Below are 14,077 nucleotides of genomic sequence, written 5' to 3'. Positions count from 1 at the left end.
TATAAAGTGAGGAGACAGTGTTGGGTTGAAATTGAATATCTCCAAAGTGATCGTTGAATGAGAGAGACGGCAGGTGTGGGCCCCATTAGGTACAACATAATCGTGGGCCCCGCAGTTTTGGACTTTGATAATTGATAGCTTCGCCTAAGGCGACCTAAGGGGCAGAGATGTCAATTCCGCAACCACGACACTCCACCTTATCATAATAATAATAATAATAATATCATAAAATAATAATAATATTAATATCATTTTTATTTTTTTTTAAGTTTTGAAGTATAAAATAAAAATAAAAATAATAAAAATTTGACTTTAATGTGAATTTTTAATAAAAGAAATATATATATATTTGATATGATATACTTTTTTTATAAATAATGTAAAATTTTTTTGAAAATATCTATACAAATAAAGTCTTATTTTTATGGTTAATTCTAGTTGTATTACCATTTAGGGTGTGTTTCTTTCCAGATTAGATGGAATTTAGAAATTTAAATTTTTTATTTAAATAATATCTGTAAAATAAAATATTTTTTTATATAAATATAAAGTTTAAATAGTTAAAGAAATATCTTAATTATTTTTTTATTTTTAAATATTACTCCCTCCTTTCTCTTCTATTTACCTACCGTGTTCACTTTTTTATTTTCGTATGTCTTATTCTGTCATTTTTGTTTTTGAAATTTTTTTTATAAACTTTAATCATATATCAAATTCTTTTATTTTAATTATACTAATTGATTATCTTAATCTTAATTTAAAATTTTTTATTATAAGATAATTATTTTTACTTATCTATTCTTAATTATTTACTAATTATGCGCATCTTCTAAATTTTCGTGTATAGAGTAAATTAATGGGACAAGATAACTAGGGCGGAGGGAGTATATACTAAAATGCTTAGATTTTATTATTTGTATCACTACAAAATATCACATTTTAAGATCTTTTTTAGTTAAAAGTATTTAACTATAATTTTATTTTTTACTCAAAATATATTGATTGAATATATTTATATATATCAAACTCATCATTTTTATAGTTATTTCTTAAATAGCATATAGTAATATACAATACTCTCAAAATATATTCAAATAATTCGTATTTTTCATTTAAATTAATACTATATTCAATAGTAACTCGTTTTACTCATGCAAACACTCCCAACGGACACCAGCCATGATTGAGATGGAAGACATTCGGACAAAGTTTACATCATCCCTAATTAATTTTCAATATATGTATATATTTGCTGCCAAATAATGTTACATTGAATTCATATATTTGTTTTTGTACATAATATATACATCCCAAATATCCTAGCTTGTGACTTTTTAAATAGTAAAAATTGAATTATAATAATTGTTTAATATAATGTAAATAAGTATTGCATATGATATTTTGAATATATACTTCGATTTTTTTTTATGTATATATGTTTTTAACAAAATGACTTGGTAATGTGATTTTTTTTAGGGTTTGCAATTGTGTTTCAGAAATGTAGGGGAAGGGGACATATATATATATATATATATTATTATATATATTTACCAAATGGAGTAATGTTCAAGAAATGTCTGCATCCATTTCAATGCCCTTATAATATTTTAGAATGCTACAGTTTTAGAATTAAGAAATGTATGCTTTGAAATATATTAATTTAAATATCCACATGCATGCATGTATGCTTCTAGAACAATTTAAAGAGTTGTAGGGTTTCCTAGAAAGTTATTTGAGTCACATTAAATTTTTGTATAGTTTCTAATATTGTAGCTTATTTTAGAACACTAATTCGACTGTCTATTTATTTGAGTCAGGACTTATTCGCTCATAACAGAGTTAGAGTCGAAAACATGACTCTCTTGCTTTCAATAGAGTTAGAATCGAAAACAAAATTCTCAACAACGTTAAAATCAAAAATAGACTATGCCAGTTGAATAGTAGAGATGGAGACGACATGAAAATAGCAGCATGCCCGAGCATGACTATGAATAGAAGAAGATACATCAATAAAATATAAAATTATATATGAGATATAACGGGTCATAGATGTACCCGGAGAGAATTCGACTATGATACCATGTTAGAATATGAAATTGAAATTCTCTATTTCAATTATAAGAATACATACGTATTTATAGTAATATACCAATCGTATAAATAATGCAAGAATCCTACGAATCTCTTAAATAAGATAACTACCGTAAATATAATATATTTCTTCTAAATATATTTTAACATTGTCAATATTTTACTAATCTTTGGCTTTAGGAATACTTATTCATGCATAATTGCATATCAAATCTCAATAAGTAGTTAAAAGGTTGAAAAAGGTGCTGAGGAATTTATATAGAAAAATGTGAAAAGATTATATATCAATATGGTCGACTAATAATTTCTCGTTATGAATACTTCCAAAAAGTTCTCTTTAAATATAACACATAATTAACAATATAAGATAATACTAATTCATTTAGCACATACCATGAGTGATCTCGACACAATATGTATATGGTATGAACTAATAATACATAGTAATAATCTATAAAGCGCATATTAATTTAATTCAAACTATATGTTGAAAATTTGTTATTCATGTATTGAAACTAATATGCACCACAATGATTAGCCCTAATCAATATCCTAACTCTTTTATTTGAATAATACAACATATATATATATATATATACTATCCACACAATCACTCGATTATATTAGTCGACGACAAATTCGTTGTGAGATTTTTGTAAACATTTTATAATTATTGGGGCTAGTATATATATACATATATGCATATAAACCTTTAGGTTGTTCAACTTTTTCAAAATGATGATTACATTGCAATGGCAACAATAGGGCACCACATTATGACATGTTGACAAGTTACTCAAAGTGGGATGTTTAAACCAAGTCGATGCATGCATGTGGACTTGTTTTTGTATATATACATACAAATTTGTGTCTTAATCATATATACCTTTACTACATATGTATTAGCTTATTTGATTTTTACAAGTCTCCTTAATCAATTGTATAAGAATTAATTAGTCTAACTGAATCAAGAATGTACAATGTATTAAAACATGCATATTTAATTGCCTAATAATTTAATTAATTACAAATGTATGTTGCAAAATTAAAAAGGGGGTTTTAGAAATGGAGCAAAAAGAGTCGTCTAATCAAGTAGGTGTGAATTTGATGGTAATAATTAATGTTGGCCCCATTAATTTCGAGTCATTTTTCTGAAAATCAAGAAAGTAGTATAGTTTCGATTCATCATATCATTTTGTAGACACACGAATTAATAATATTGCAAATTAATATTATTTTAACTATATATCTTAGTTAGCTTTTTTTACTAGCAATTAATTACAGCTGATTTGGGTTGGGCACTCTATTTGGCCAATCAGAGTCCAAAATGTGTGTTTCTGCACGATCAAATTAAATCTTGTCTGGTTTTTTAGTCAAATGAATTATTAAGGATATCATATTTTGAAACTCAAGTATCATTCGGACAACGTTTCTTATAATAATTCATAGGCCCCAACAAATTTTTATTATATTTCCAAGAAGCTTCAGAAAAATCATTTATATAGTAGGTGAACGAACGAACTGCTGCAGTAACATTTACAATATAAATAAAATACTATATAACTTTATGTATATGTGAATACATACATAATTAATCTTCCATGTAATAATAATTTTAAAATATCGTAAGTACCATTATTCAATATTATTAATAAAATGCATGCATGGCACTGTAGAATATAAGTTGAATCATTTCAGATTAATTTCTTGTGCTTTTATGTAAAATTTATTCAGAAATTGAAAATTAGATCACTACTAGGTAGTAATGACATGGTACCAAAATATCCCATCTGATGAATACCATAATTAATCTAGTCATATAGTGGAATTCATATATATATATAGAAAGGGAGATTAATATATTTAAATTTACAGCTAGCTAGCAAAACTAGAAATTCAATTAACCAATTGATGATTCATGTCCACCTACACATCAAAAGTCCACTAATTTCAAAGATTATTGCACACTTTCGAACCTAAACCTTATCGAGCAACCAAGAACCACTTCTAACTAACAACATTTACTCAATCTTTGTGGACAACATTAATTTTATCACCCACATATATGTATATATAATTTGTCTTATAATGTTTATATATATATATATATATATATACAATTAGTGGTGATCATAATCAATTGAGATACGAAAATAAAATTTCACTAATGCAAAATACCGTTATGAGGTCAGTCCCATTCTCTCAATACAATGATGATATTTTTTTCCTTAAATTCTAACCCTAATCATGAATTTATCCAACAATTGACAAACCAACCACTTTCTACTTTTCATGTTTTTTTTTTTTTTTTAAATTTTATTTTTTTTAACCTGTTATGCCCCATCTTCAATTTCCACTTGTTAATTAATTGCAGTTAAGGCTGCTGTCGACAGTTACTGCACTTATTTACTTACCTTATTGCTTACATTTCTATCTTTCAAATTATTTTATGAATAAATCAATTTTAAATTTGATATTTGTGACAAGTTTTTTATTTATTAAAATTTGTATATGTTATACACATTAATCATATAGTATTTATGCATTTAATTAACAAATGGATGTATACTCGTAATTTCATATACATATTTAGATAGATTATATAAAGCACTAGGTTATTATTAGTCGAATTAATAAATATATATATATATATATATGATGCCTATAGTTATAAGTATTTGGAAGACTATCTAGCTAGACAAAGTATTATGAAATAATATATCGATTCGATTCGATATGATCAACGTGTTCATCACAACAAGTATGAAAAATTAAACTTTGGAGAAATTAAACTTAGCATTAGAATTGAAGAAGCAAATGATTATCGATCACATTTATGATTGATACGTTGTTTGTACGAAAAAAAAGAAAAAAAAAGAAAAATAAAAATCATATATATATATATATATATGCATGCATGTGTGTTACCAAAACTCCATCAACTTATATAACTATTAGTTAGGAGGCGGCCATCAATTAATTAAAACAGTTTGATTGGACCTCATCTATGGGCTTCATTAATTAATTAATTAATTATCTACGTTATATATGTTGTTACTACTCATGCATGTACGTATTTACAACAAACAATACTGCTTAAAAAATTAAATAATTTTTTGATGTGAGGTAACACATACTGAATATCAATACTCCTAATTGATAATTATTAATTATACATATATATATATTTTATTTTTAGTAAATTTATTTATCTTAGAAATATTTAATAGATATAAATTAAATTATTAAATTGTTACACGTATATTCACTTTAAAAAAAAAAAAAATTATTTCTATATCTCTTTTTAATAAATAAATATTTTTATCTATGTTAAAACTCTCTATTTTTTTTTTTATAAAACTAGTTTAAGTTAATTATAAATACATAAATATATATGTTTATTTATTTGTATTATATAAATTTTTATTATCTAAAAAATAATATTTTATATTATATATGTTATTGAAATATAGTTTTTAAAATATCTAAAAACATATTTTAATTTTTTTAATAATATATATTAATTCTTTATATATATATATAAATAATATAATAGTATATTTTATTATTAATAAATTATTAATTACATTATTTATATTAATTTCAAAATGTAATACCTACAAGGCACAGAAACACTACCCAAAGCCCATTTTCAAAAGGGATTCATGTGGCCCCAATCCTTTTACCTATCTATATAATTCTAAAATTATTTACAATATATATTTATGAGTTTAAGGGTGCGTTTGTTTTTTTTTTTTTTTTTTTTTTTTTACAAATTAAACATATCATTATTCATTTTATTGGATTTTTAATAAATATATATTTTTATAAAATATCACATCAAAATATTATTTACATCAATATCCAAATTAATACTCTATTTCAAATTATAATTAAACAAATCCTAAATAAAACAAATAAATATTATATTTATTTTCTAAGTAAGTTGTTTTATACTGATTTAATTTTTAATGTTTATTTATATTTTAAATGTTTTTATTATTTAATTTATAGATATTATTTCTTAAAAAATTATTGTTATTCTAAATACCATATTTAATTAAAAAAAATATTTCTAACTATGTAAAAAAATACAAGTGAACATGCTCCAAATAATTTATAATATTTAAATTTATTATATTTAAAGTTTCTATATAAATATTTATTTTTTTATTTATAATATTATATTAATAGGGTCTTAGATGGTAAGATTGTATCAAAACAAACATGTGTATGGTTTTAATTAAAATCGATGATTAGTGTAATTCAACTATATATTTTTAATAAAAATGTAAAAGAAAATAAAAATTAATGAAATATCATACTATTTAAGTATTATTTAGATTAAAATTCAAATAAAAAGATCAAACAAAAAATTTTCAAATACTATTTTTCACTTGATATTAAAAGTACACTATATACATAATCTTATACAAAATATATATTATACACACTCTAAGTTACTGTATACAACAAAAAATGTGCCCAAATAAATACAATAATAGTAATATAATCGATTCCTACCAACAACGATGTGATTTGTTGAATACAATATTCAATGCATGGCTCAATGAAAGAATGTGACTTATGTTTAAAGTTTATATGTAACAAATATATATATATATATATATATATGAGGTTTGGAGATTTTGTCTTTGCAAATTGCAATGATAAACTAATAATGATCCCAAGTTCCCAATGGCAGCCCACATTTTTATTTTATTTCTCTAAATCTCAAACTATATTTTAGTAATTTAGCATCCAATAATTGCAATTGCTAGCTATTTCTTTTTCTTTTTCTTTTTCCTTTTTCCCAATTGTGGTGACCTTTATAGGTATCTGCAGAATTATTTTTTAGAGATTCTTAATCTTGTAGCCTACTTAAAGTAAGACATTGACATGAATTCTATAATCCCATTTTCTGAATAATAAGCATACACATATATATACAAGTTAAAAAAAAAATAAACAGTAGATACAAGCTAGTTCAATAATTAGAAGATTTTGTCCAGACAATAGACAATCATATCTATACATATCTAATTAGAAGATACAGTTAATCTTAAAAGCTTTGTATCCAAAAGAAAATGAGACGAGATTTGATTATAGTTCCTCCACCGTATGATTTTTAATAAAAATATAATGCAATGGAAGTCAGGTAACAAGAATGAGTTCACATACCGTCTGGCTCTCATCCATCGAATGCTTGTGCTCTAGTGAAAACAAATACGCCGCCCCCTCCAACTGCACGACCCAAAAGCATGTTTCTATCCAGGTATGACAGGTAATAAAGTCCCCCGGCAGATCGCCTGAAAAAACACAAATCCAAGTCCAAAGTAAGAGAGTGTTTAAGTAACAGTTGTTAAGGACTATCTGAGTGTTTATACCTCTGTGGGCTTCTCACAGGAACCTGAGCTTTGAATGATTTAATGAACTGGAGGATCTACATAAGGCAGCCGTGATTTTCAAACTAATCGATGCACTTCAAGAAGGTCCGAGTATAAAAAGGCAATTTCTTGCTGAAACTAATTTACATTTCTAGTGGACAATAGATGAAAAAAAGTCAGGATGAAATCTCTAGCATTATTCATTACCTGCAGATTCAGAAAGGATCGCGGTAGTATTGCTGGAGCGAGCAGAGCCTGTAACTCATCACTGATGTTAATGTTCTGGATAGCTATCTGCCGTATTGAGTAGAAAATTGCAGAATATACTTTAGGGATGACAGTGATTGCGTTGATTGTCATGGGAAGAGGAATCAAATAAATGATGTAAGAATGTACTCAAGAGGCAGAAAAGAACGAACTACAACAGCTTCTATCCTCAAGCAGGATATTGAAATATCAATTCATTATATGAATGTAGTGTCTAAGAATACAAGTTCCTCAAAACATTTTTGTGTATCTTTGATGACTTATTATTCTCAGGTATTTTCTTCACATTTTCTCCACAAAAAATCGAGAAATTCAGAAAATAGATATTCGGGCCTCAGAACTGGCATTATTTACACACATTTTGTAGTTTCAATAGCTACCTACACAGAGCATGCAGTTTACACATTATAATGTTTCGGACACAAACCTCTTCAAACTCGAGATAAATGTTGCGTTTAGAAACAACAGAAAATTTGGCAGACACAAGCAAGACTGCACCCTCTTCCTCCTGTATCATGAAACAATTGCATGTTCATAAAGTATACAGCTCAAAGTGACGAACATAGAAAATAGCGCTTTGATTAGTATAGTGTAGATAACTTTCACCAAAAGTATTTACCCTACTTCACTCGAAAAGATGATGACAGAGTCAATCAAATTTACAGTGAACTTTATCCTCTTCTCAAAATGGTGGACACAGAATTTTATTCCTTACTTTTATGAATTAGCTTTGAGAATGTTTTCATTGCTTCTACTTTATGAAGGCCATCATCATTTACAGTCATCTCTTTTAACAAAATCCAAACTTGGACTGCGTCTGTGTGAAATACACATCATTTTCATAAACTACTGTTTGCATCACCAAAATTGGATTATAGATCTAAAATTTTTCCTCCATAACTTTCATAGCTCCAACATTTTGCCATAGAAAGCACAATACAGTAAATCTAATATGGACTTCCTGAGACTAAGAAAAAGACAGCATTTTTCCATCGCCAATAGAATAGAGGTAGTAGCCAAAGACAAAATTATCATCTGCCTCCTTTCGAAAGAGTAGACATAAAGAACTTTCTAAGTGACATATGTTATGCAGCTTTCAAAAGTGTGCTAGATCTTAATATCATCCTACAAATTACACTAAACATCAGAGATGGGTTGAATCTGCTATCCATTCCTAATGCTACACCCAGGCTTCAAAAGAATTTGCAACTTGCACTCTGCTTACAAAGAATTTCTTTTTGTGATAGTCAATGTCTATTTCAGCTTTTCATTTTTCTTTTTTTCGCCAATCAAGTGCTGACAAAGAACACACAACCACATCTAAACTAAATCAAATTAAACATGGAAGTCCTTACACAAACGCTTCTGCTATCAGTTTCTCAAGGCTCATCCACCGATGGCTTCACAGATTAAAAATCAGCATTTTGTACTTCTCAACACAGAATTTCAGAATGCAAAGGAAATTGCATAGCAACGTACTTGCAGCAATCTAGGTATGCTCCATCTGACAACATTTCGAACAATACCCTGGCTAGATTGTCCGCCACACTCAAATTTTTGGAAAATTTGATCAACCTATCGGAAGGCAGATATAAACCCTAACTCCCAAAAACCAATCAAATAGAAATTGGTGCACATCAAGAATACATCAACCACATATACCTCTAAGAAAGGAAGAGTTGAGCCAGATTGTAGGAGAACGAGCACGTCAGGAGCCGAAGTGTACTGCAGGCGCCAAGTGCCATCCAACAAATCCAAGTCAATCGGCTTCCCAGCGTCGAAACTTTCAACAGTCACCTGCCAGAGAACACCACCAATACACCAAACTCTTTGTCAATTAAACCCTAATAATTAAAATCGCACAATTAGGTATTTCACAAACCAACCAACCAGGGCTTCCTCTATGCCAGAGCGTTGATCGGTCGTAGCATTTAGGCCGCGTTTGGTGTCGGTAACGGCTCTGAGCAGCTCGAATTTCTGATTCTCCAGTTCAATTTCGGACTCCTGAACCAAACTGCTTAAACTAAGACAAAGTGAATGGAAGCAAGGAATTTACCCGAACAGAGAGTATAAAACGATAACAAGAAGGAAAATAAACTTACCCTGAGCGTGTTGGCAGCCATCGAAACTGCGGAGGCCAAACATAACGAAAATCTGGGGCATGGTTGAGCTGCAACTGGAAATTTCTTCCTGGTGTAAGAAACACGCGGCGGGAGAAATGGAGCCGTTGAGGCTAGGAACGATGAGGCAGCATCCATTTCGAATATCTTCTTACTCCGTCGCCATTTACACTGTCGATTGATCCTCTTCGCGAAACGGTTGTCCGATGGCCGTCGTCGTGTGTGGTCGAGAAGAGAGTTGACTAGCCGCATTCATGATGATTAATTAATAATTAGTTTTTTAATTATTTAATCAATAAAAATAATTATAGGATTATAATCTCCCGTCAAGAATTACTCATGTTGAAACTTGAAAGTAGACATTGAATTGATGGAGTATAAGTATAACTAAATTAAATTATATCGTGATTTTTCTACTAAAAGAAAATTATATTTTCTACTTAAAAAAAAATGATTTGATTTCTTACATTCAGTATAAAAAAAAGTATTTAAATCAAAACACTAAAAAGACGTCAATAATACCATTTCCTAACAATATATTGTTAACTAAATAATTGTTAAGTAAACAAATTATACTCATGACAAATAAATATTTCTTATGTCAAACTCTTGTGGATCAATCGGTAGCTTGAGGGTTAGATTCAAGTTGGATTCTCCAATCCTGAGTGTGTGTTAGAGAGATCGTGGTTTAAACCTCACCTCCGACACGTTATTAATATTTTTTTATTGTAAAAAATGTTTGATTGTATATTTTTTATTTTTAAGTAATAAAAAATTACATATCATGATTGATTAATTATATTTATTTATAATTTACAAAATTAATTAACATGTTAGTTATTTTACACATAATACAAAATTATGAAATACATATTAAAAAAGTAATAACAATATATTTATTTAAACATAAAAATAAACCACAATGAAATTATAAGGCTGGTGGAGTAATTGAACTATACATATAAGCATAGGTCTGCGAAGTAAACCATTTCCACGATTAGGGGCATAGCACCATTATTATTATTATTATTATTATTATAATTATTAGAAGATGAGTAGTATCAAGAATTTTATTGCTACTCAATCAAGCAATATACTCATTCTTATTTTTATATTTCACTTAAAATAAAATTTTAGCATCACGATTGCATCTTCCAACACGTATTTTATTTAATAAAGCTTTACACTACGCCAGCTAACTAACTGTTGGGTGGAGAAAGCAAAAGAGGGTCAACCCATTTATAGTTTTGCTGTTGCCAGAACACGTGCACGTGCTCGTGGCGTGCATAAATTGAAGGGAAATTCGCGTGAAGAACCACAGCGACCAAACCACGCACAAAAATGGGCAGTTCGGAAAATGATCTCCTTCCAAAAGACACCATCGGAAAAGTCATCACTTGCAAAGGTACATAGCCACAAATTATGTTTGTCATAACACAATATTATTAACATTCTCTAATATATATATATATATATATATGTTTGAATATAAAATAGTTTCTGATATTTGAATATTTATAAAAAATAAAAATTATATATTGACAAAAAATAATTTTAACGTGCATACATATATATATATATGTAGAGTCTAAACGACAATATATAAAAAAATATGCTAACAATATATAATTATCATGATGTTCAATTCATAATTACGCAGCCGCGGTGGCTTACGGTTGCGGCGAGCCGCTGGTGCTGGAGGAGATACTGGTGGCGCCGCCGCAGAAAATGGAGGTCCGAATTAAAATCCTCTATACATCAATCTGTCACACGGATCTCAGTGTTTGGCTAGGAGAGGTACTATTTTTAATTAAATATTAATTGCACAATTATATATTTCTTACTAATATAATTAATTTCAATTTAATTTGCATCTTCTCTAATTCATAATTTGTTCGATCGAAGCATGAAGCATACAGAATATACCCCAGAATTCTCGGGCACGAGGCATCCGGGTAAAATTACATTTAAATTTATATATATATATATATTGTCAGTATTCTTACACAAGTTTTATTACAAAATGAAAAGCTTGGTTGAATCTGTGGGAGAGGGAGTGGATGACTTGGAAGTGGGGGACCACGTGGTGCCGGTGTTCAACGCGGAATGTCGAAAATGCCCCTACTGCACATCCGAGAAGACAAACATGTGTAAGAGAATTGAAGTCAACCCTGCCGTGGCAACCATGGTCAACGACGGAAAGTGCCGGTTTTCGACCAAAGACGGTCAACCCATCTATCACTTCCTCAACACTTCCACCTTCACCCAATACACCGTCGTTGACTATTCCTGTGTTGTCAAAATTGACGCAAATGCCCCTCTCCAGAAAATGTCACTATTAGGCTGCGGCGTTTCTACAGGTAAACCAAATTTTAAAAATAAATTAATTAATTAATTAAGAATATTGAATGAGAGAAGTTATTGTGTGTGTGCAGGTCTAGGTGCCGTGTGGAACACCGCCAATGTGCAGCCAGGTGAAACTATAGCTGTTTTTGGCCTTGGAGCTGTGGGATTGGCTGTAAGCATATTTTTATTTTTATTTTTAAACTTAGAATTAATTAATTGACAATAAATAAAATTACATTCGTATTTTTTTGTTATTATTATTTTTTTTCTCTATTGATTGATTGACTTTTTATTATTATTTTTTAAAAATGTATATTCGAAGGCGGTAGAAGGGGCTAGGACTAGGGGAGCTTCAAGAATCATTGGAGTCGACATTAATCCTGATAAACGAATTAAAGGTACGCTCTGATTCATGAATTGAGTGTTAATATATCATAAAAATAAAAGTATAGTTCAATAAAATTTATATTTTATTTAAATACATATGATGTTAATTGAACAATGAAACTATTGATCTGTTTGTGGCGTTGTTTGGTTAGGAGAAGCAGTTGGAATAACTGACTTCGTTAACCCCAAGGATCTCGATATACCAGTGCACCAGGTGGCCACCAAACTTTTAATGTTATTCATTATTTTGAACTTTTAATTTTTCTTTAATAAAATAAATTGAATTCGATATCGAAATTTTGCATGTAGAAAATAGCGGAAATGACAGCCGGTGGCGTGGATTACAGCTTCGAGTGCGCCGGAAACTTAGACGTCCTCCATGAGGCCTTTCTGTCGACCCATGAGGTATAATAGCGTAACTACTATTTAAATCGCAATAAAAAGTAGGTACATTGGCTAACACGTTTATAAAAGTCTATATTTAATATGATGTTTTTGAAAAATTTGAACAATGTCGAAATTCTAAAAATATTTGTAAGTAAACAAATCCTAAATATTTTGAGTGTAGGGTTGGGGTTTGACGGTATTGATAGGGATGCAAACATCGCCAAGATTGCTCCCCATACATCCGAAGGATTTCTTCAGAGGACGGAAAATGGTGGGATCGATTTTTGGGGGTTTCAAGCCCAAATCACAATTGCCTGATTTTGCTCGACAATGCATCAACGGGGTATATATCTATGGACAGGCTGAATTTTATGACTATTTAGTTGAAATATTAATTGAATTATGCTAATGTAACGATGGATTGGCGATGTAAAATTGAATTGCAGGTTGTGAAGCTGGACGAATTCATCACACACGAGATGCCATTTTCGAAGATCAATGATGCAATGCAACTCCTCGTGGAAGGCAAAACCTTGAGATGCCTTCTTCACCTTTAATTTAATTTAAGGGGGTTGTTGATTTATGAATGAATTAGACATACTGTATGGTTTGCTATTTATATCTTATCCGATGTTGCTAATTATTTCGTAATCTTTTTCGAATCCTATTCAATCAAATTTATCTCTATCTTTCTTTATAATTCTAACCAACAAAATCCATCTATTTCTCAACAAATCACATTAAATTCTCAATCAAACTCACAAGAAAGAAAAAAGAATGATGGTAGAGAAAATTGAATATCCAAATATATATCTATATATATATATATGTATGTGTGTGTGTCTCAAAGGCAGTAAGAATCTTATCTAAGTAAGTTTTCTCCAATTCGTTGCTTCGGTTGGAGTTTCATTTAGAAAATTGGCTTCACTTCAATCTTTGGATTTGCATATAATCACGTGTCACAAATTTTGTCATCTTATTTTATATATATATATATATTTCAAATTTAGAAATATATGGAAGATGGTGTCAACTTGGGCTGTTTTGAGTTGGGCCCAAGTTCATTTCCATATTCACACAATCATAGCCTAA

General features: G+C 29.1%; 2 protein-coding genes across 2 annotated transcripts; one reads left to right on the top strand and one right to left on the bottom strand.

Annotated features, from left to right (window-relative positions):
• Positions 1-7,074: 7,074 nt before the first annotated feature.
• On the bottom strand, positions 7,075-10,117 carry LOC127240736 (probable plastid-lipid-associated protein 10, chloroplastic). The gene is made up of 8 exons (XM_051259566.1): positions 9,848-10,117; positions 9,636-9,749; positions 9,408-9,542; positions 9,225-9,320; positions 8,173-8,253; positions 7,686-7,772; positions 7,479-7,534; positions 7,075-7,400 (listed from the first exon to the last, which is right to left on the bottom strand). The coding sequence occupies exons 1-8, from the start codon at positions 10,115-10,117 to the stop codon at positions 7,283-7,285; spliced, it is 957 nt and encodes a 318-aa protein (XP_051115523.1). The 3' UTR covers positions 7,075-7,282.
• A 1,071-nt stretch (positions 10,118-11,188) lies between these two features.
• On the top strand, positions 11,189-13,662 carry LOC127240439 (alcohol dehydrogenase-like 4). The gene is made up of 10 exons (XM_051259132.1): positions 11,189-11,270; positions 11,526-11,662; positions 11,771-11,820; positions 11,897-12,225; positions 12,301-12,383; positions 12,534-12,609; positions 12,751-12,812; positions 12,908-13,003; positions 13,167-13,328; positions 13,432-13,662. The coding sequence occupies exons 1-10, from the start codon at positions 11,207-11,209 to the stop codon at positions 13,540-13,542; spliced, it is 1,170 nt and encodes a 389-aa protein (XP_051115089.1). The 5' UTR covers positions 11,189-11,206; the 3' UTR covers positions 13,543-13,662.
• Positions 13,663-14,077: the final 415 nt, after the last annotated feature.

The sequence above is a fragment of the Andrographis paniculata genome, unplaced genomic scaffold (assembly GCF_009805555.1).
Source record: "Andrographis paniculata isolate CXL003 unplaced genomic scaffold, ASM980555v1 Contig79END, whole genome shotgun sequence".
Classification (NCBI taxonomy): Eukaryota; Viridiplantae; Streptophyta; class Magnoliopsida; order Lamiales; family Acanthaceae; genus Andrographis; species Andrographis paniculata.
The sequence above is the reverse complement of the archived record's forward strand: the minus strand, read 5'-3'. Positions and strand labels throughout refer to the sequence as shown.

Coding starts and splice junctions, on each gene's coding strand:
- LOC127240736 (XM_051259566.1), bottom strand. CDS start 10,117: ATGCGGCTAGTCAACTCTCTTCTCGACCACACACGACGACGGCCATCG. Junction 9,750..9,847: donor TGGCTGCCAACACGCTCAGG/GTAAGTTTATTT, acceptor AGTTTGGTTCAG/GAGTCCGAAATTGAACTGGA. Junction 7,773..8,172: donor TTTATCTCGAGTTTGAAGAG/GTTTGTGTCCGA, acceptor TCAATACGGCAG/ATAGCTATCCAGAACATTAA.
- LOC127240439 (XM_051259132.1), top strand. CDS start 11,207: ATGGGCAGTTCGGAAAATGATCTCCTTCCAAAAGACACCATCGGAAAA. Junction 11,271..11,525: donor AAAAGTCATCACTTGCAAAG/GTACATAGCCAC, acceptor ATAATTACGCAG/CCGCGGTGGCTTACGGTTGC. Junction 11,821..11,896: donor CTCGGGCACGAGGCATCCGG/GTAAAATTACAT, acceptor CAAAATGAAAAG/CTTGGTTGAATCTGTGGGAG.